Source organism: Bubalus bubalis, chromosome 2 (assembly GCF_019923935.1).
Source record: "Bubalus bubalis isolate 160015118507 breed Murrah chromosome 2, NDDB_SH_1, whole genome shotgun sequence".
NCBI classification, from domain to species: Eukaryota; Metazoa; Chordata; class Mammalia; order Artiodactyla; family Bovidae; genus Bubalus; species Bubalus bubalis.
In genome coordinates this window covers 23,075,860-23,099,717 of record NC_059158.1, presented here as the reverse complement: position 1 = coordinate 23,099,717, position 23,858 = coordinate 23,075,860, and the positions used below count along the sequence as shown (strand labels likewise).

The window sequence follows — 23,858 nt, the reverse complement described above, 5'->3', positions numbered from 1 at the left end:
TTAACTTCAGCTGAGAGGAAAAAAGAGAACAAGTTAAAGATCTCGACTGTACCACTGGAATTGTAGAGTTCAAGGACCAATATACAATAATGTGGTAGAGGCAAAGGCTGCAAGATGATTCTCATTGGTCAGTTGTGGGCCAAAAGGTAAGAGTCTACCTGGAACAGTTTTGATTTTACATGAGACTTCCAGAAGCAGAATTGCAATGGCAACAGAGCCTCTGGAAGACAAGCAGATGATTAGGGACTGAGGCAGGAGTTGGAAGGAGCGAATCTCTGGATCTCAGAGGTGTGTCTCTCGGGTCCTTAGAAGAGTCCACAAAACACAGGGACCTTCTGCATCCAGGGAGCATGTCCTTGCCCACTCCAGTTCCTTGCGCTGACTTTCAGGAATTGAGGATGCTCCTGGCATTCAGGTAGAAGACCCTGTATTCAGCACAGACTTTCCAGGGTCAGTTAATATCTGTCACTTCCTTGTGTTCATAAAAGTTGTTCTGCAGTAGGGTCTACAATTTGAATTGTGATCTCTGCACTTCTGGTGCATTTTTGATCACAGGTGAGTAAGCAGTTTTTTAATTGCTTAGCTATAGCTCTACATCTCTTGGAGATACATTTTCTATGCCTTGTTCTTTAGATGAGAGACTACGTAAGTGGGCAAGTGGAGTGTAATGAGCTGTGAGATTCCAAAGGAGGGAGAAATCGAACTCTCATCCCATGCTATGAATGGCAGGCTGAGTGTGTGTGCACCACGGAGCTGCTGTTATTTTAGGTATTTCAGCATCACTCAGAATGGCCCTCTGCTGGCTTACTGATTCTTCATTAATAAAGGACAGAAACGTAGGGTCAAAGTCTGACTTACACATCAATTTCTGTTTTATTTATCATTTTATTTCAAGTTTTAAAAATACATTTGTTGAATAAAATAAGCAGCATGGTTTAGTCTAGTAGTTGGTCTCTTACCACCTCAAAAATGGAAGGAAAGATTGAAAAAGGTGAAGGAAGAGATAAGCAGTGATGGAAAACATGGATTAGACAATGGGATTTTAGGGTCCCTCTCTTGACAGTGCTGTTTGCATTAGAGAATTCATTTGATTCTGGTAAAGTGAAATACTATATTATGGGAATTTAACCCTTTATCCAACATATTTGTTCCTTCTACTGAAAATATCCACAGTAGGTCACAGAGGGAAAAGACAGAAATTAAAACAAAAATACAAATAAGCATCCTTTCAAACTTAGAATTCGAATATGTATTTGTATACAGACCAGGGCAATCAATGAAGTTTATTTTTTTGATTAATATATAATACTCTCCTTCATTTTTACTTTTGCTTTTTATTTTTTAAATATTTATTTATTTGGCTGCACCAGATCTTAGTTGCAGTATACAGGATCTAGACCCCTGACCAAGTATTGAATCCAGGACCCTTGCATTGGGAGTGCAGAGTCTTAGCCACTGAACCACCAGGGAAGTCCCTCACCTCCAGTTTTAGAAAGTCATGTTTAATTTATCTTGTTAGCTTCTTTTTTGCATCAAACTACAAAATCAATATTTCTCCGTGAATTAGAATTTGAACATTTTAAACTAAGAGATTCTCTGTATTATTATTTTAATTTTATCACACATTTCTATTAATTGACCTAAACCAAGCTCTAGAGCAGTATCCTTTAATAATACAAACATGAACACTTAAATTAATTTACAGCAGAGCCAGGAAATTTAAAAATTATAATAAGGATCAATTTTTCAAAAATTATTTAATTAAATACCAGATATTTAGTAACAATTATTAATAGATTTAACTATCAGGACATGGCCAGCATAGCCCATTGCCATTAACAGTCAGGAAAAAACCGATTAGAGTTGGAAACAAATTGAAATAATCCAGTTATGTGAATATAAGTGGTAGTAAAAGTATTTTTAAAGAAAATTCTATTGTCAGCAATAAAGTTTAATTTTTAGCTACTTAATCAAATGTGTATTAGTCTGGGAAAGATAAAACTTGCAATTTTTACCTGATGGCCACATAACTCTGCTGCTGCTGCTGCTGCTAAGTCGCTTCAGTCGTGCCCGACTCTGTGCGACCCCATAGAAGGCAGCCCACTAGGCTCCCTCGTCCCTGGGATTCTCCAGGCAAGAATACTGGAGTGGGTTGCCATTTCGTTCTCCGATGCATGAAAATGAAAAGTGAAAGTGAAGTCGCTCAGTCGTGTCTGACTCCTAGCGACCCCATGGACTGCAGCCTATCAGGCTCCTCCGTCCGTGGGATTTTCCAGGCAAGAGTACTGGAGTGGGGTGCCGTTGCCTTCTCCGCACATAACTCTATCAGATATTTATTTTGCTGAGACTCAGTGTTTTCATCTGGAATTCGGAATGACAACATTATTTATCTCAGAGAATTTATCTAAAGAGTAAATTAGATTCTGGGTAGAAAGTACTCAAAGGTTTTAAGTGCTTTTCTCTACCCAGCACTTACAATAATTTGTCCAACAAACACTGAATCCTACAGTAGCCAAATGGCTCTTGAATTTTCCAGAATGATGACCAGCATCAGGGGGTCTCTAATTTATTAGGATGAATCTTTAAAGTTTGTTAAAAGATAGGACAGTTAACTCCAAGTTCAAGGAATCTAATTTAGTATGCTTATTACTGAAATTTATCATAACAAAGATAAACATAATCATCCATTAATAAGGGTGGGTGTATAAAAAATTTGCTGTATTGATATGAATATTTGTATATAATTCAAACATCATGTTTCAGGAGAATATTTATTGCCATGAGAAATCATTGTAAAATGGTGCTTAAGGAAAAAACGCAAATTAAAACATGTACTTTCTGATCTCCATTTTGAATATTTCGTGCATGGAAAATTGATTAGATGAACATATACCAAACCATTAGTAGAGGTTTTCTTGGATGGAGATACTAATTTTTAATGTTTTTATTTTATTTTTGATATTTTCTAAATATTCTAACACAAATATGTTAACTTTATTCAGAAAAAAATAGATGATGAAAACTTTGGAAAAATTTATCTAAAGGTGAACATTGGGCATGCTCTCTATGATATCTTTTAAAATAACTCTAAAGCACTCTACAATGTGAAAAAAAATTCTCCTTGAATTTTGATTTGTCAAGCAATTTAGGAACTAGAGAAGTCACTGGTAAAGAATGAACTGGGAATTTAAATTCCAACTATCCACAATTATCAGTGTAGTAGAGACATTAGGTCATGTTAAGCTTATGACACTTCTCTCCATTCACTTCTCTTTGGCACCAATAACTTATTAAGAAAGTCAGGAAATATCTCTGATGGAAACATCGATAACTGTTACTGAAGTGAAGTGACTAATGGTTGTTGGACTGGGCACCAAGAGTTTGTTCTTAGTCTACACAACTGAGCAGAAAAATGTCAGGAAAACTTGGAAATCTCAGAGTTAAGGGCAAGAAGATATGTGTCCGAGGAATGTGTACTAACACCCTATTATACAAAGTGCAATGTTGCCCTATGTGAACCTGTTTCAAAAAGCTATAGGAAGAGCGGAGAGTATGGGCAGTGGAGTGGGGGTAGGGAAGGAGAGGGAGAGAAAGAGGGGATGAAAGAGGGAGGGAAGGAGAGGATACTTGAAGGTTTTCCAAAAACAGGCTTCAGAAAATCTATCTCTGAAGGCAAAATAAAGCATAGTTTTAAGTCAGGTTGACAAATGGAAGGAATACATGCGATCACTACCATTTTCTTGATTCACAGTCGAAATTGCTAGGTTCAGAACACATTTTTCTCAACTTACATAGGATACACCCAAGTTAGGTAAGCAGTCTTCAGCAAAAGAATTGGCAGGGAAGATGAGACCTGCTTGCCACTCTAGGTCTCCAAAACAGGCTGGAGATACAGACTTAGACAGAACTAAATGTGATCCCTCTTTAGTTCTCACTGGCTGTGTGATCTCAAACACACTGTTTAACCTCTCTGATCTTTAAAACTTCATCTGCAAAATGAAGATGATAACACCCATTCTGAAGAGCTGTAGTGAATAGGAAAGGTCAAAAAGTATGTGCTATATCTTACCACAGTGTATAACATCTAGAAAGCTACCATGTTCCCTTTAATCTAAAAATTTCTCTGTTCTTAGAAGAGGTCACAATAAACCAGGATCCATGTCTTTTACCTGTTTCTTCTGCTCTTGCAGATATGAACCACAATTTGTGTCAGGAGACCCTAACAAAGGGTGATTGACCTAACAAAGAGGTGGAAAAGCCTTTTAGTGCCTTTTATCCTTATGTCCTCTTCAGTATCTATTCAGTTCAGTTCAGTTCAGTCGCTCAGTCATGTCCAACTCTTTGTGACCCCATGAATCGCAGCACTCCAGGCCTCCCTGTCCATCACCAACTCCCGGAGTTTACTCAGACTCACGTCCATCGAGTCGGTGATGCCATCCAGCCATCTCATCTTCTGTCATCCCCTTCTCCTCCTGCCCCCAATCCCTCCCAGCATCAGAGTCTTTTCCAATGAGTCAACTCTTCACATAAGGTGGCCAAAGCACTGGAGTTTCAACTTTAGCATCATTCCTTCCAAAGAAATCCCAGGGCTGATCTCCTTGAGAACGGACTGGTTGGATCTCCTTGCAATCCAAGGGACCCTCAAGAGTCTTCTCCAAGTAGAACACCAGATGTACTTATAGCTGTGTCTGATGATAAGAAAGTGAAAAAGTGAAAGTGTTAGTCGCTCAGTGGTTTCCAACTGTTTGGGACCCCATGGAGCGTAACCTAACAGGATCCTTTGTCCAGGGAATTCTCCAGGCAAGAATACTGGAGTGGGTTACCATTCCCTTCTCCAGGAAAATCTTCCCGACCCAAGGATTGAACTGGGGTCTCCTGCATTGCAGGCAGATTTTTTACCATCTGAGCCATCAGGAAAGCCCTGTTCAATGATACGTATGAGTATGGTTTGCGAAGGGATGCTGCTTCTCAGGGTTGGAATCTGGTACAGATGGTGCTGATTTTTATTCATAACACTTTTCTTGTTTTGCAGATCTTTGCTACTGTGCATATGATTATTTTAATCTGTGCTTCTCTTTGCCCAGTTCACCAAAGGGAACCAGGCAACATCATGGAAGGAGAGAATCAAACAGCTCTGTCTGAATTTATAATTTTGGGATTCTCCGACCTAAATGAACTGCAGTTTTTGCTATTCACCATCTTCTTTCTGACTTATGTCTGTACTTTAGGAGGAAATGTATTCATTATCTTGGTGTCTGTGCTTGATCCACATCTACATACACCCATGTATCATTTTTTAGGGAATTTGGCTTTTCTTGACATCTGCTACACCACTACCAATGTTCCCCAGATGATGGTCCATCTGCTATCAGAGAAGAAGAGCATTTCCTATGGCGGATGTGTGGCTCAACTTTTTGCCTTCATTTTCTTTGTAGGATCAGAGTGTCTCCTCCTGGCAGCCATGGCATATGATCGCTACATTGCAATCTGTAAGCCCTTAAGGTATTCGGTTATTATGAACAAGGTCCTGTATAGCCGGTTAGCAGCCTCCTGCTGGACTGGTGGTTTCCTCAACTCAGTGGTGCACACAGTACTGACAATCCGTCTGCCCTTCTGTGGCAACAACAAGATTAATTATTTCTTCTGTGACATCCCCCCTTTGCTGATCTTGTCTTGCGGGGACACTTCTGTCAATGAGTTGGCCCTATTATCCATTGGGGTCTTCATTGGTTGGACTCCCTTCTTGTGTATTGTCCTTCCTACCTCTACATTATCTCTACCATCTTGAAGATCCGCTCCTCAGAGGGGAGGCAAAAGGCCTTTTCTACCTGTGCCTCTCACCTGGTCATTGTCCTGCTCTATTATGGCAGTGCCATCTTCACGTACGCGCGGCCCATCTCAACATACTCACTGGAAAAGGACAGACTAATCTCAGTATTGTATAGCGTTGTCACCCCCATGCTAAACCCTGTAATTTACACATTGAGGAATAAGGATATTAAAGAGGCTGTGAAAGTTGTGGGAAGAAAGTGGCAGCCACCAATACTCGCTTTTGATATATAATCTTTCCTTTGTTGTTGTTGTTCAGTCACCCAGTCATGTCTGACTCTTTGCAACCCCATGGACTGTAGCATGCCAGGCCTCCCTGTCTCTCACCATCTCCCAGAGTTTGCCCAAGTTCATGTTCATTGCATCAGTGATGCCATCCAGCCATCTCATCGTCTGATACCTTCTTCTTCTGCCCTCAATCTTTCCCAACATCAGGGACTTTTCCAATGAGTCCTCTGTTTGCATCAGATGACCAAAATACTGGAGCTTCAGCTTCAGCATCAGTCCTTCAGTGAATATTCAGGGCTGATCTCTCTTAAGATTGACTGATTTGATCTCCTAGCTGTTCAAGGGACTTACAGGAGTCTTTTCCAGCACCACAGTTTGAAGGCATCAATTCTTTGGTGTTCTGCCTTCTTTACAGTCTAGCTCTCACAACTGTATGTGACCACTGGGAAGCCATAGCCTTGACTATATGGACCTTTGTTGGCAAAGTAATATCTCTGCTTTTCAATAAACTGTCTAGGTTTTTCATCACTTTCCTGCCAAGAAGCAATTGTCTTGTGATTTCATGACTGTGGTCACCATCTGCTGTGATTTTGGAGCCCAAGAAGAGGAAATCTCCTCCTTCTTGGAGAAGAGAATGGCAAACCACCCCAGTATACTTGCTATAAGAACCTCATGAACTGTATAAAAAAAAACCTTCTCTTATCTGCAGTCAATTAACATGTTAAAAATTAACTTTTTCACCAGCCAGCTATTCCTAGTGGCACTCAATTTATAAGAAACTCAGTGTAGGGACAGATACTGAACAGTTGGCACACTTAAGCCTAAGTGTACATATTTTGAGCTTTCGTTAGTTCTGAGCAAAAGACATTGATGTTACTCTTTTGAGATATTTTCTTCTTGTTCATAATATCCACTCCTGAATTCTTCATTCCAAAGATGGTGCCCCTTCTCATGAAAAACTGGTTATAAAGTTTAAATAAACCTCTATGTTCACATTTGCTTATCACTTAATCAGATATTATTAATGTTTTTGTGTCAGCATGCATTTCTAATCAGGTCCTATAAAAGTGAAAAGAGCCTAGGCTTAATCTTGGAATATATGCTCTCCTATCTCAGTTCAGTTCAGTTCAGTTGTTCAGTCGTGTCCGACTCTTTGTGACCCCATGAACTGCAGCATGCCAGGCCTCCCTGTCCATCACCAACTCCCGAAGCCTACCCAAACTCATGTCCTTTGAGTCAGTGATGCCATACAACCATCTCATCCTCTGTCGTCCCCTTTTCCTCCTGCCCCTAATCTTTTCCAGCATCAGGGTCTTTTCAAATGAGTCAGCTTTTCGCATAAGGTGGCCAAAGTATTGGATTTTCAGCTTCAACATCAGTCCTTCCAATGAACACCCAGGACTGATGTCCTTTTGATGGACTGGTTGGATTTCCTTGCAGTCCAAGGGACTCTCAAGAGTCTTCTCCAACACCACAGTTCAAAAGCATAAATTCTTCTGCACTAAACTTTTTCATAGTCCAAATCTCACATCCATACATGACTATTGGAAAAATCATAGCCTTGACTAGATGGACCATTGTTGACAAAGTAATGTCTCTGCTTTTGAATATGCTGCCTAGGTTGGTCATAACTTTCCTTCCAAGGAGTAAGAATCTTTTAATTTCATGGCTGCAATTACCATCTGCAGTGATTTTGGAGCCCCCCAAAATAAAGCCTGACACTGTTTCCACTGTTTCCCCATCTATTTGCCATGAAATGATGGGACCGGAGGCCATGATCTTAGTTTTCTGACTGTTGAGCTTTAAGCCAACTTTTTCACTCTCCACTTTCACTTTCATTAAGAGGCTCTTTAGTTCTTTACTTTCTGCCATAAGGCTGGTGTCATCTGCAGGTTAATTATCTGAGGTTAATGATATTTCTCCCGGAAATCTTGATTCCAGCTTGTGCTTCTTCCAGCCCAGCATTTCTCACGATGTACTCTGCATATAAATTAAATAAGCAGGGTGACAATATACAGCCTTGATGCACTCCTTTTCTATTTGGAACCAGTCTGCTGTTCCATAGCCAGTTCTAACTGTTGCTTCCTGACCTGCATATAGGTTTCTCAAGAGGCAAGTCAGGTGGTCTGGCATTCCTATCTCTTTCAGATATTTCCACAGTTTATTGTGAGCCACACAGTCAAAGGCTTTGGCATAGTCAATAAAGCAGAAATAGGTATTTTTCTGGAACTCTCTTGTTTTTTCCATGATCCAGTGGATGTTGGCAATTTGATCTCTGGTTCCTCCACCTTTTCTAAAACCATACATTTCTTGAACATTTGGAAGTTCATGGTTCATGTATTGCTGAAGCCTGGCTTGGAGAATTTTGAGCATTACTTTACTAGTGTGTGAGATGAGTGCAATTGTGCAGTAGTTTGAGCATTCTTTGGCATTGCCTTTCTTTGGGATTGGAATGCAAACTGACCTTTTCCAGTCCTGTGGCCACTGCTGAGTTTTCCAAATTTGCTGACATATTGAGTGCAGCACTTTCACAGCATCATCTTTCAGGAGTTTAAATAGCTCAACTGGAATTACATCACCTGCACTAGCTTTGTTTGTAGTGGCGCTTCTTAGGGCCCACTTGACTTCACATTCCAGAATGTCTGGCTCTAGGTGAGTGGTCACACCATTGAGGTCATCTGGGTCATGAAGATCTTTTTTGTACAGTTCTTCTGTTCATTCTTGCCACCTCTTCTTAATATCTTCTGCTTCTGTCAGGTCCATACTATTTCTGTCCTTTATTGAACCCATCTTTGCATGAAATGTGCCTTAGGTATCTCTAATTTTCTTGAAGAGATCTGTAGTCTTTCCCATTCTGTGGTTTTCCTCTCTTTCTTTACATTGATCACTTAGGAAGCCTTTCTTATCTCTCCTTGCTATTCTTTGGAACTCTGCATTCAAATGGCTATGTCTTTCCTCTTCTCTTTTGCTTTTTGCTTCTCTTCTTTTCACAGCTATTTGTAAGGCCTCCCCAGACAGCCATTTTGCTTTTTTGCATTTCTTTTTCTTTGGGATGGTCTTGATCCCTGTCTCCTGTGCAGTGTCACGAACCTTTGTCCATAGTTCATCAGGTACTCTATCAGATCTAGTCCCTTAAATCTATTTCTCACTTCCACTGTATAATCATAAGGGATTTGATTTAGGTCATACCTGAATGGTCTAGTGGTTTTCCCCACTTTCTTCAATTTAAGTCTGAATTTGGCAATAAGGAGTTCACAATCTGAGCCACAGTCAGCTCCCAGTCTTATTTTTGCTGACTGTATAGAGCTTCTCCATCTTTGGCTGCAAAGAATATAATCAATCTAATTTCAATGTTGGCCATCTGGTGATGTCCATGTGTCGAGTCTTCTCTTGTGTTGTTGGAAGAGGGTGTTTGCTATGACCAGTGCGTTCTCTTGGCAAAACTCTATTAGCTTTTGCCCTGCTTCATTCTGTACTCCAAGGCTGAATTTTCCTGTTACTCCAGGTGTCTCCTGACTTCCTACTTTTGCATTCCAGGCTCCTATAACGAAAAGGACATTTTTTTTTTTTTTAAGTGAAAAGGACATCTTCTATCTCAGTGTGGTCTAACTCTTTAATCTCCTGCCCTCCTTCCCTTCCTTCTTTTTCTTTCCTTCTTTCTTTCTTTTATTTATCTCAATAAGCCTTTTTTAAACTTTTAAAAATTATTATTTTAAATTTTTAGTTGCAGTAAGAGCACTTAACCTGAGATCTACCCTCTTCACAAATTTTTAAACACATGGTACAATTTGATATTGTCAGCTATTTTTTACAGTAACAAAGAAAGTTGGCTCATGTAATTTTGAAGTCCAGAGTGGATCGACTTCCAGTATGGTTGCATCATGGCTCTGCCCCCATTTGTGATTCTCTTGGATCTGCTCCCATCCATGGAGCTTCATTCTCAGGCTGCCTTCCAGCAGCATCCATGGTTGCTGGGCATACCTTCTTTTCCATGCCTTCTTTTCCAGGGGTGAAGTTAGGCTCCTCCCCACACTCCAATCTCACAAACGTTGTAAAAAAGGCCCTGGGTTTTGTCTGACTTGATCTTACTCAAGCCTGTTCTGCCTCTTGGAGAGTCTGGTTCTAAATGGATGTTTAAGGAGATGGAACTGACGAGCACTTCTAAGTGACACTTGGCCTCAGGATGGACTGGAGTCAGGAGGAGTTTCTGCAAAGGTGTTGGAGGAGGTAATTGAAATAGTGAGCTAGCAGTTGACTCGAGAGCTGGACCCCAGCAATCAGAGCCTCCTCACCTCCTCCTCTGTCCTTGGATGTCAGTTCTGCCCATCGTTCCCACAGCGGGAGCCATATTTCAGGGTTGCAATCTTGAGAGAGCAATGTACTGCTGAGACATCTGGATGGTATGCAGGACTGAGCCCAGGTAAGGCCTGTATATAAACTTTAAGATTCTTAGGGTGGGTGCCAAGATCTACTCTTCTGGCAGCCACCCAGGAGAAGTCTTGTAAGTCCCCTGCTTACTTTTTAATTAGCTGCCACAGACCAATCTGGAGTGTTCTCTATTTATGTTTCTCCCCCTACCCTCTATTTATGAGTAAGTTTTTATGTCACCCCAGGAACTCCTGAGTTTGTAAACCAACACAAGTGCTCTCTGCTCAACTTGCTACTATCTGATTTTACCAAAGAATACAATTAGCCTGACAACAGGACATGGGAGCTGGGACTCCTAAGCCTGAGCCCTTCAGGATTTAGTACCCTATGAGGGGTCTCTTTGAAGACCTGTGAGTGTTCCAGTGCTGAGCTTTTGAAGGTTATACTATACCTCATGGTGAACAGATTGAAACATGGCTACACGCCACAATCAATATAAGTAAAACCTGGGAGTGGCATTGATAAGAAAGCAGTAGTCACTCAAAGCACTCTTATGTGCCCCTGTTAGCCTGCGTAGCTGCTTTATCTGTCTGTCCTTGCAGCATGAATAATGGCAAGGCTGCTATTCTGCTACACTGACTTCCACTCTTTCTCTCTTAGACAAGATTTTATGGTTTTTGTTCTGTGATCTATTAGTCTATTTAGTGCTAACACCAAGGTCTGCTGCTGTAAAGAGCAATATTGCATAGGAACCTGGAATGTCAGGTCCATGAATCAAGGCAAATTGGAAGTGGTCAAACAAGAGATGGCAAGAGTGAATGTTGACATTCTAGGAATCAGCGAACTGAAATGGACTGGAATGGGTGAATTTAACTCAGATGACGATTATATCTACTACTGTGAGCAGGAATCCCTCAGAAGAAATGGAGAAGCCATTATGGTCAACAAAAGAGTCCATAATGCAGTACTTGGATGCAATCTCAAAAATGACAGAATGATCTCTGTTTGTTTCCAAGGCAAACCATTCAATATCACAGTAATCCAAGTCTATGCCCCAACCAGTAATGCTGAAGAAGCTGAAGCTGAATGGTTCTATGAAGACCTACAAGACCTTTTAGAACTAACACCCCAAAAAGATGTCCTTTTCATTATAGGGGACTGGACTGCAAAAGTAGGAAGTCAAGAAACACCTGGAGTAACAGGCAAATTTGGCCTTGGAATACGGAATGAAGCAGGGCAAAGACTAATAGAGTTTTGCCAAGAAAATGCAATGGTCATAGCACACACCCTCTTCCAACAACACAAGAGAAGACTCGACACATGGACATCACCAGATGGTCAACACTGCAATCAGATTGATTGTGTTCTTTACAGCCAAAGATGGAGAAGCTCCATACATTCAACAAAAACAAGACCGGGAGCTGACTGTGGCTCAGATCATGAACTCCTTATTACCAAATTCAGACTTAAATTGAAGAAAGTAGGGAAAACCACTAGACCATTCAGGTATGACCTAAATCAAATCCCTTATGATTATACAGTGGAAGTTAGAAATAGATTTAAGGGCCTAGATCTGATAGAGTGCCTGATGAACTATGGAATGAGGTTTGTGACATTGTACAGGAGACAGGGATCAAGACCATCCCCATGGAAAAGAAATGCAAAAAAGCAAAATGGCTGTCTGGGGAGGCCTTACATATAGCTGTGAAAAGAAGAGAAGCAAAAAGCAAAGGAGAAAAGGAAAGATATAAGCATCTGAATGCAGAGTTCCAAAGAGTAGCAAGAAGAGATAAGAAAGCCTTCCTCAGCGATCAATGCAAAGAAATAGAGGAAAACCACAGAATGGGAAAGACTAGAGATCTCTTCAAGAAAATTAGAGATACCAAGGGAACATTTCATGCAAAGATGGGCTTGATAAAGGACAGAAATGGTATGGACATAACAGAAGCAGAAGATACTAAGAAGAGGTGGCAAGAATACACAGAAGAACTGTACAAAAAAGATCTTCACGACCCAGATAATCATGATAATGTGATCACTGACCTAGAGCCAGACATCCTGGAATGTGAAGTCAAGTGGGCCTTAGAAAGCATCATTACAAACAAAGCTAGTGGATGTGATGGAATTCCAGTTGAGCTATTCCAAATCCTGAAAGATGATGCTCTGAAAGTGCTGCACTCAATATGCCAGCAAATTTGAAAAACTCAGCAGTGGCCACAGGACTGGAAAAGGTCAGTTTTCATTCCAATCCCAAAGAAAGACAATGCCAAAGAATGCTCAAACTACCGCACAATTGCACTCATCTCACACGCTAGTAAAGTAATGCTCAAAATTCTCCAAGCCAGGCTTCAGCAATACGTGAACCGTGAACTTCCAGATGTTCAAGCTGGTTTTAGAAAAGGCAGAGGAACCAGAGATCAAATTGCCAACATCTGCTGGATCATCAAAAGAGCAAGAGAGTTCCAGAAAAACATCTATTTCTGCTTTATTGACTATGCCAAAGCCTTAGACTCTGTGGATCACAATAAACTGTGGAAAATTCTGAAAGAGATGGGAATACCAGACCACCTGACCTGCCTCTTGAGAAATCTGTATGCAGGTCAGGAAGCAACAGTTAGAACTCAACATGGAACAACAGACTGGTTCCAAATAGGAAAAGGAGTATGTCAAGGCTGTATATTGTCACCCTGCTTATTTAACTTATATGCAGAGTACATCATGAGAAACACTGGGCTGGAAGAGGCACAAGCTGGAATTAAGATTGCTGGGAGAAATATCAGTAACCTCAGATATGCAGATGACACCACCCTTATGGCAGAAAGTGAAGAGGAACTCAAAAGCCTCTTGATGAAAGTGAAAGAGGAGAGTGAAAAAGTTGGCTTAAAGCCCAACATTCAGAAAACTAAGATCATGGTATCCTGTCCCATCACTTCATGGGAAATAGATGGGGGAAACAGTGGAAACAGTGTCAGACTTTATTTTTCTGGGCTCCAAAATCACTGCAGATGGTGACTGCAGCCATGAAATTAAAAGATGCTTACTCCTTGGAAGGAAAGTTATGACCAACCTAGATAGCATATTCAAAAGCAGAGACATTACTTTGGCAACAAAGGTCCATCTAGTCAAGGCTATGGTTTTTCCTGTGGTCATGTATGGATGTGAGAGTTGGACTGTGAAGAAGGCTGAGCATCGAAGAATTGATGCTTTTGAACTGTGGTGTTGGAGAAGAGTCTTGAGAGTCCCTTGGACTTCAAGAAGATCCAACCAGTCCATTCTGAAGGAGATCAGCCCTGGGATTTCTTTGGAAGGAATGGTGCTAAAGCTGAAACTCCAGGACTTTGGCCACCTCATGTGAAGAGTTGACTCATTGGAAAAGACTCTGATGCTGGGAGGGATTGGGGGCAAGAGGAGAAAGGGACGACAGAGGATGAGATGGCTGGATGGCATCACTGACTCAGACTTGAGTCTGAGTGAACTCCGGGAGTTGGTGATGGACAGGGAGGCTTGGCGTGCTGCGATTCATGGGGTCGCAAAGAGTCCGACACGACTGATTAACTGAACTGAACTGAACTGAACTGAACCACACTCTCAGGTTTACTCTAGGTCTAGGTCTATAGTAAGCTTTGAGATAAAGTTGTTTAAATATTCAAATTGGTCTTTTTTCAAAATGTGTTGGTTATTCTAAGTATCTTTGATTTACAAATAAATATTGGAATCAGCTTGTCAATTTCCACTGGAAAGATTGCTGGTTTTGATAAGAAAGGCATTGAAATCTATTAAGGGAGTGTTACATAAATCTGTGTCTCCCAATCTTTTAAAATTATCACCCTTCCAAGAAGCCCATTCCTACAAAATTTTAATGCCTCAGACAGTAATTCTAGTTGGAAAGAACCCATCTGCCAGTGCAAGAGGCTTAAGAAATTCGGTTCAATCGGGAAGATCCCCTTGAGGAAGGCATTGCAATTTTCAATTTCATTAATTACTGTCCTTTATTATTTTAATGTATATACATAATTTGGTTTTTTTTTCCTATTCTTTTCCTCTTTTGTTAAGGTTGAAATTCAAATTATTAATTTGAGAACTTTAAAAATTTTCTAGTAGGAACATTTAAGCACTCCTTTAGCTGCATTTCACAAATCATAATATGTTATATTTTGACTACATTTAGGTATATATTAATTTCCCTTGAGACTTTCTCTGATCAGTGACATCAGTGGGAGCAGAACCCATAAGAGTCAAAGTTCTGATGGAGGGTAACCTGATTTTCCATTCCGTAGAGTTACAGTTTCATGAGACTAGAACCAACTCCAGTTCTCCCTGGATCCCCAGTTACACTTGCCAGCGTAACTGCAGATTTCAGATTTACCAACTCTATAATCACATAAGCCAATTTCTTAAATCTCTCTAAAGGTACACATCCTATTGCTTCTGTTCTGTAGAGAATCTAGACATATACAGATTTTGGTACTCCACATTCTGAGCATTAGGAATTCACTTGGTGCTCCTTGAACCAGAGAGTCTCAGCGGGCTTCTCCTAGAGCTCTTTGTGACTGTGGTATGGTGTTGCCCGTTCTTGCTTCTGTTTCTGATTGTGTTAAACTCAGGCTGAGATGTTGCTGATAGAAAAAATGGTAAACACTGCCAATTTGATGGCAATTTGAATTCTAGTATTCTTCCCCAACCCACCTGCTAATATTTATTTTTCAGGAAGCTCAAATAGCTTCTCCTTGCTTTCTGCTCAGATTTTACAGATGCCATTTCATGGAAGAGACAGAGCAAGCATGTTTATGTCATCATCGAGGGAACTAGAACCTGTATTTTGGAAATTTTATTGATACTTGGTGAAACAAAATAGTCAGGACTTCTTTCTTCCAGTTTTAGTTGTCCATACTGTTTTCGATTCTGTCAGTACGGGAAGGGATTGACTCTAACAGCACTTGCTGGTGGGTCTAGAAATAGCTGTGAGGTGCTGGAAGCACACCAGATTAGTCAGTAGACTTGAGTTTGAACTTGGACATTACTGTTAAATACCAGTATAATTTTATTCTAGGCTGTTATTCTTTAATTTCAATTTTCTTTTCTGTTAAAATGAACATAGTCTTTAAAAAATGCAAAAGTAATTTTTGAAATAAACAACTGTAAAAAACAACACATTGTTATTTGGGTAGCAGATTAATGATAGCTAATATCTCTTGTGTGCTTATTGTGTGTGACACGATTGTGACACTGTTTAATGTGATTAGTATATATTAGAGGGCTTACCAAGTGGCTCAGTGGTAAAGAATTCATCTGCCAATATAAGAGACCAGATATGCAGGTGCAATCTGTGAGTCAGGAAGATCCCCTGGAGGAGGAAATAGCAACCCACTCCAGTATTCTAGCCTGGAGAATCCCCATGGACAGAGGAGCTTGGTGGGCTACAATTCATGGAGTTGAAAAGAGTAGGACGGGACTGAGAGACTGACCACTAAGTATATTAACTTATTTGATATTCACAACAGCCACATGAGAGAGGTACTAGTACTACCTTTTTCTTACAAACAATTGAACCACAAAATTGTTAATTAGCTTTCCTAAGGTCACATGTTTAACAACTGTTGGGCCATTGTTTAAACTCAAGCAATCTGAATCTAAAAACTGTGTTGTTAACTGATGCATCCCTGGTAGCTCAGTTGGTTAAAAAAAAATCCACCTGCAATGCAGGAGACCCTGGTTGGATTCCTAGGTTGGCAAGATCCTCTGGAGAAGGGAAAAGCTACCCACTCCAGTATTCTTGCCTGGAGAATCCCAGGGACAGAGGAGCCTGGTGGGCTGTGGTCTATGGGGTCGAACAGAGTCAGACACGACTGACGCGACTTAGAAGCAGCAGCAACAGTACAAAGAGTCGAACATGACTGAGTGACTTTCATTTGGACTTGGATGTATATGCTACACTGAAAATGAGCCTCATGGTTTATTGCTTTCATGAAATAGTTAAAACGAAAGAGGGATTGAATCAGTCTGTTTGGAATATTTCACTAAATTATTTAATCACAAAGCAAAAAAGAATTTGAAAAAATGAAGTTTGAATTCCTTCTTCTAATATAAAGAAGTAACTAGGATAACTTTGAAGGCCCCTACAGTATTTATTTTCTCACCAAGACTCGAGATTATGGCGATTGCTAGCCTGTACTAAAGACATGTGCTCACCAAACCTTGTCCCAAGAAACAATCCATTCATTTCACATAGATCAAGCAGCAGCTGCTTACAGCCATCGTTTTGCAGTTTCTAAGCAATTAAAACTTGTCTCCTTGGAAATTGGCTGTTGTCAAGCAAGGTCTTGTTCTACCACAGCCACTAGAGGGCTCATTAGAAAACTTCCAGATAATTGTATTATTAAAATATGAACGTTTACACCAAGTCAGTCAGTACCTAATTGTTTAAGTGCTTCAGAACTATTTTCCCTGAAGGGCAAGGTGATTTATCAGGGCACATGAGGTTGTCTCCAGAGTCCCCAGCTTTGTTAGGCAATCTCTGGCACTTCTATCTCAATTTTGCCTCAAGGTTTTAACAATCTCACAACTTAACTCCAGGAAGAGGCCTCTGGGGGCAGGCTTCTTAACAAAGAACGTTGAGATAAACTTTATTCAAAGTTTAAAGCTTTCCCCAAGGAAAAGGAGATGGGTAACTGAGCAGAAAGCACCAGTCAACGGTAGAGTCATTACTATAGAGAAAGGAAGACACTTTAGGAAAACTTCAGGGTGTTTTATTTTCTCTAAGAGCCACTAACTCCAGAATGAATGAAAACTAGACCTCTGTTAATATCAACTCTCTTTATATTCATGCAACCATTCATTCATTTATTCACTCAGTTCATTCAATTAGTTATTCTGATATCCAGGACCATTGTTATAATAGCTTCCCATATCCAAAGTTCTAATTAAACCAAGTTGAATAATAATTTAGGTAACATAATTGCAAAGAATGTGTCTCACCTTGTAGCATGGAAGCTTTTTACCACTTGATATTTCTATTTGCAGCATTTAAAATAAACTTATCCAAGTTTATAATAAAATCTCCTGCTTTTCTACAGTTTTACTACTTTTTGTGAATCATGGTATAGATTTTTCCTATTTGAACACAATTTACTGTTAGGATTACAGTCTTTTTTTTTTTTTTTTTTTTTTAAGATTGGCCTTGTGGCCGGGGATCTTAGGTCTGGGATGAGGGATCAAACCCACACCCTCTGCAGTGGAAGTGCAGAGTCTTAACCACTGGTCCGCCAGGGAAGTACCATGATTACAATCTTATGTTTGATATTTATTACTAGATTGTCTATAAATTCCTTTTAACCTAGCTTTGAAAGCTATATACATTTTATATCTGTATATAAAATGCTACATACAGATACTACAAACATACATACATATAGATACATTTAATAAAATTGTGTATTTGGAGTATTTCATTCAGTCCAGTTCAGTTCAGTCGCTCAGTCATGTCCGACTCTTTGTGACCCCATGAATCACAGCACTCCAGGCCTCCCTGTCCATCATCAACTCCTGGAGTTCACTCAGACTCACGTCCATCGAGTCAATTCCAACTCATGAAACATGTATTATCACAATTAAGAACCTACAAAAAGTGAGATTTTGAGCTAAGGAAGAATAACTTCAGACAAAAATAGGATAGTGATAATGGAAGTTATCTCATACTGCTATAGCATCTTTTTATTTTAATTCATCATTAAATTTCCTTGATACAGAATTTCTATGACTACATTTGAAATGGTTAAATTAACCACTGCTACTCCCTTCCCTCAAGTCCTCTGTTTTTTTATGTGCATTAATAAATTAATAACTAAGGAGATATATAGACAGATATAAAACAAATCACTTTGCTTTACATTAGCAATTAGCAATTATCTCAATAAAATAATAAAATAAATTTTAAAAAGACATTGATAACAGTGTTTATTTGAAGGAAATGGATGGATGTGGAAAAAGGATATATATCTCATTGTATATCTTTCCTTGGCCTTGGAAGAAAAGCTATGACCAAACTAGACTGCATATTAAGAAGCAGAGACATTACTTTGCTGAAAAGGTCCATCTAGTCAAAGCTATGGTTTTTCCAGTAGTTTTGTACAGATGTGAAAGTCATACCATAAAGAAAGCTGAGAGCCAAAGAATTGATGCTTTTGAGCTGTGGTGTTGGAGAAGACTCTTCAGAGTCCCTTGGACTTCAAGGAGATCCAACCAGTCCATTCTAAAAGAAATCAATCCTGAATATTCACTGGAAGGACTGATGCTGAAGCTGAAACTCCAATACTTTGGCTACCTGATGCAAAGAACTGACTCATTGGAAAAGACCTTGATTCTGGGAAAGATTGAAGGCAGGAGGAGAAGGGGATGACAGAGGTTGAGATGGTTGGTTGGCATAACCAACTCAATGGACATGAGTCTGAACAAGCTCCGGGAGTTGGTGATGGACAAGGAGGCCTGGCGTGTTGCAGTCCGTGGGGTCGCAAAGAGTTGGACACGACTGAGTGGCTGAACTGAACTTACATCTTCCCTGTATTTTATTTTCTAAAATAAATGACTAATGACTACTCAATGACTGAATGACTAAACTACATCCATAGTTAAATAAATGAGTGCATGGCAGAAGTACATTACGCAAGGGTGTTTTCATGTTATTAATTGGCACAGGACATAAACTTTTATCCCATTCAAAGTGGCAGAGAGCACATTTTAAAATGGTGTTAATATCATCTAATTCAAATGTGAATTGTTTTTTAAATTTTAACCTGATTTAGTTTAAAAATTATAAGTCAAAGTCTTAAAATCTAACTGACCATTGTGTTTCCCCACTAGTCTGATGTGCACTTCAAGATATAAACAAATTTAGTATTAGTAGGGGCTTCCCAAGTGGGGCTAGTGGTGAAGAATCCTCCTGCCAATACAGAAGACATAAGTTCTGAACACAGGTTCAATCCCTGGGATTGAGCCTCCTCATTAATCTCAGAACTCTTTGACTTCATTCATTTATTGTTTATTCAAAGTGACTGTTGATTACCAACTTAATATAAGGCATTGAAACATGTATAATATCATATATGAAATGAATCACCAGTCTAGGTTTGATGCACGATATTGGATGCTTGGGGCTGGTACACTGGGACGACACAGAGGGATGGTATGGGGAGGGAGGAGGGAAGAGGGTTCAGGATGGGAACACATGTATACCTGTGGCGGATTCATTTTGATATATGGCAAAACCAATACAATATTGTAAAGTTAAAAAAAAAAAAAAAAAAAAAAGGGATGTGATATCTGCTGGACATCAGAAAATAGAAATTTTAAAAAAGTCAAGTCTTAATTCTCCACCCTCAAATAATTCATCATGTAAAGATAAAAACAGATATTGATTTCAGATGTTTAGAATATAATGTGGTAAATGCAATAGTTGACATGAAAAGATGTCACAAAGACATAGATGAGTCCTAGAAAGACATTTCAAAGGAGATGACTAAAGAATTTTAGGATCTCATCATGTTACAACCCACACATCTACCAACTATCCTATCTTCGTTTCAAGGCTTCATGCTTGATCTTGGAGTAAGCTCATATAATTACTATTCTCTCTTTCTCCCACTATTTTTCTTTTTCCAAAATTTTTATTAATGTATAATTTACATATAGTAACAATCACCCTTTGACTACATATTTTTGTGATTTTAAACAAACATTTGCAGTCATGTAGTCATAGCCATATTCAAGCCATAGAATGATCCCCTGCATATGTGCTAAGTTGCTTCCGTCCTGTACGACTCTGAGACTCATGGACTGTAGGTTGCTAGGCTCTTCTGTCTGTTGCATTCTCCAGGCAAGAATACTGAGGTGGGTTGCCATGCCTTTCTCCAGGGGATCTTCCTGACCCAGGAATCGAACCCCTGTCTCTTATGTCTCCTATATTGATAGGCAGGTTCTTTACCACTAGCACCACCTGGGAACCCCCTAGAAAAGTCCTATCACCCCCTAAAATTGACCCACACCCCTTTCTAGTAAACCCTCTCCCTCAAGCAGCCACTGTGACATAGATCTGTTTCTGTGCTTATAGTTTCAGCTTTTCCAGAAAGTAATCATATAAACAATTGTAAAAGTGGAATAAAATAATGTGTAGTCTTTTACACTACTTCTTTTTCATTTCTTTGGCTTAAAAAATAACTTCAGTTTCAGACCACACCCTCTAGAGCCAGAAGTCACATCTCTAAGAGGGAGAGTAGAAAACTTCTACTTTTTTCTGTGACTTCTACTCCCCAGAGTATATATTCTCCTTCCTTATTTCCACCACACACCCCAAAGCAGCAGTCTCTTCCACTCATATTGCTCAGAAAATCTGGAGAAAATTCCACAATAATGTACTCTGATGTCTTTATAAAATAATGAACTCAGTCTTATTTTTCAGTGATTTGTCCTTTCTTCCCAATTTTTCCTATTTCCTTCTGGAATTGTTTCAAAATTTACCATTTTTCATTAACTTATCTATACTCTCTTCATTATTGGTGGTGCCCTCACCTTCTGTTTTACAGAAGAATGTAAGTCTTTAGGCAGCATCATTTAATGGCATTTTTCATATTCTCAGCCATCTTCTACAAACTGTCTCATGTCAGTATCACCAAATACAATTATTGTTAAGAAATATGATTCAACCATGACACTGTTGCTAATTGCAAGGAAGTGATTACTGGCCGTAGGCAGGAAGTTTTGGTGTAGTAATAGAAGTGAAAGCCTGATTGCAGGACGCAGCATGAATGGACACAGCCTATTATATAAAGACTTCATAAATGCAGTATGCAGTCTTTCTCATGACCTCTTTTCCATTTCTTCATGTATGATGTTAGATGATTGACATCAACTTATTCATACTTCTATATTTGGCTGTAATGTACTTACTTGGAGAAAAAAATTGTTCAAACATATTTAGCTTGTCATGTAATAGCTTCCTTAAGCCACGGTACATCTAGATCAGGATTTGTCAGTGGCAGCTGCATTGACATTTGGGGCTGGATACTTCTTTATGTCTGGAGTTTTGTACATTGTACGATGTTTAGCAGCACCACTGGCCTCTACCCACTAAATGTTAGGAGCATCCTCCCAAGCAACTTTGACAACTAAAGATACCTCCAGACATTGCCAAAAGATACCTCCAGACATTGCCAAATGTTCCTACAGACAAAATCACCCTCTCTGCCCATCACTGCTGTAGATGGTGCAAAGTTCTATATTTCCCAGTTGTTCATGCAGTAACTGTTGTTTTGCATTTTAGGTAAACAGTGGTAATTCAAAGGCCATATCACCATCAAATGACTGATCAACCAACCCACTGGCTTCTTCCTCACTCTAGGCTCCTGTCTTTAGAAAATTTGAAATTGTAAACTCTTTTCCTGTCCCTTTTTAAAAAGATATGGGGCTGGTGCACTGGGATGAACCAGAGGGATGGTACGGGGAGGGAGGTGGGAGGGGGGTTCAGGATGGGGAACACGTGTACACCCATGGTGGATTCATGTTGATGTATGGCAAAACCAATACAATATTGTAAAGTAATTAGCCTCCAATTAAAATAAATAAATTTAAATTAAAAAATTTTTTGAAAAGATATAAATCTTTTAAAAACTTCCTATCATTTTTTCCCTTTTTTTCAGCCTCACTGTGAAGCTTGTAGGTTCTCAGCTCTCTGACCAGGGATTGAACCCAGGGCTGCAGCAGTGAACACCTGGAATCTTAACCACTAGGCCAAAAGGGAACATCCTTTCTTGACAGTTTTACAACCCAAGAATGTCTTTCTCAGGGATAAGAGTCATCATTTTGAAATATAATTGTCAAGGAAGAAATCTTTCTGATCTCCTAGTATCTCTGGGAGGGTAAGAGTCTAACCTTCACATAAATCAATTACTGCTAGAGTTATTAGAAATGAATAAAGTGGCTAGTTTTAAGTCCAGTATATAAGAATCAGTGTAGTATTCTTAACAGTTATAGTTCTCAAATTTCTTAGTAGCAACACACAGAACCAATCCTAACTGTATCTACCTATACCACACAGTCTCTTGGAAGGTCTGATAATCAAGCTTGGAAGATATGAGCTCAGGACAATGACACTGTCCTAGAAGGGAGTACACTGCTGACGCTGCTGGACAGACTCTGCATTTCCTACCATGCATGTGCGGAGCGGGGTTACAGACTCTGCTACTTCCACTCCCCAAACTGAATGCCTGGACCACTAACTTCTTTAGAAATGGATGCCACATAGTTCCTGCTTCTCACATTTTTCTTTTCTTAGTTAAAATCTCAGGCTGAAATATCTAATCTCAGAACCAAGGTCCTATGTCTACATTCTAGCTGAAATAAATACCAAGAAAGTGAGTTTTTGTTTTCTGCCTTGGGAGATAGTGGTAGGAGTAGTGTGGAATTCCTACAATTTATGGCATTGTTCAACGATGTACCTACAATGAGTGTTTAACATGAATAGAAATTGAATCAGGTTTATAGTCACCACACAAATGTAAAATCATAGAAAAAGGCTATTGAGAAGTGTGAGCTACTTTCATAAAGAGAATTAGCAAAATATTATTTAGTGTAAAACACTTTAGTGTTTCTTGGTTAAAAGAAACTATATAACAGAGTACATATCCCAAGTTAATTTGTAAATTTTGAATGATTGAATGCTCTCAAGAACAAATGCAGTGTTTATTGAACTGAATGAAGAGGTTCAAAATGAGAATACAAGGCAATAAAAATACTTTGTAAATCAAAGAATAATCCTCTACCTAAATCACTACAGTAAAAAAAAAAATACAATATTACTTAACTAGCTTAAATACATAAACATAGATTAATAAAAATTTGAAAGCATAGAAATGGAGATAAAAATTGACACATTTTATAATTCAGTAGGCTCATTAAATAATAGGTCAATAAAATAAATATTTCATAAATTAACATATTTAGTTGGTGTGTAGCATAAACAATATAATTTACACATTATTGCTGATGGATTGAAGAATCTAATAACTAACAAAAAAGATTTAATTATTAGTCATTTAAGACTATCCCTGGTAACTTAGACTGGTTAAGCTTTGTTGCTACAACCTTTAGAAACTCATATCAAATTATATGAGATTGCATAGTAAAGAAAACTAAAATAATAAAGTTAAAGAGGGACTGAGAAAATGGTTTTTGCTGTTATAAAACACAAACTTCTAAGATTTATGAAACTTTTTACATAATGGGTAAAGAATAAAAATATTTAAAGTTAAAATGAATAATATGAGAGCAAAATAAAAATTGTAATATATTTAATTTCTTCATCTATCACATTAAAAATAATTAAAGTTAGAATATTGCAGCTATAAAGGTGAAAAATCTCCACACTACCCAATGTGTGTATGTTT

At 39.0% G+C, this 23,858-nt stretch overlaps 1 protein-coding gene across 1 annotated transcript; it reads left to right on the top strand.

The window, feature by feature from the left end:
* Nucleotides 1–5,110: 5,110 nt before the first annotated feature.
* Nucleotides 5,111–6,063, top strand: LOC102409487 (olfactory receptor 5V1). The gene is given in 2 exon segments (XM_006056110.4): nucleotides 5,111–5,753; nucleotides 5,756–6,063. Coding segments are annotated over 2 exon segments (951 nt in total).
* The last annotated feature ends 17,795 nt before the right edge of the window (nucleotides 6,064–23,858 follow it).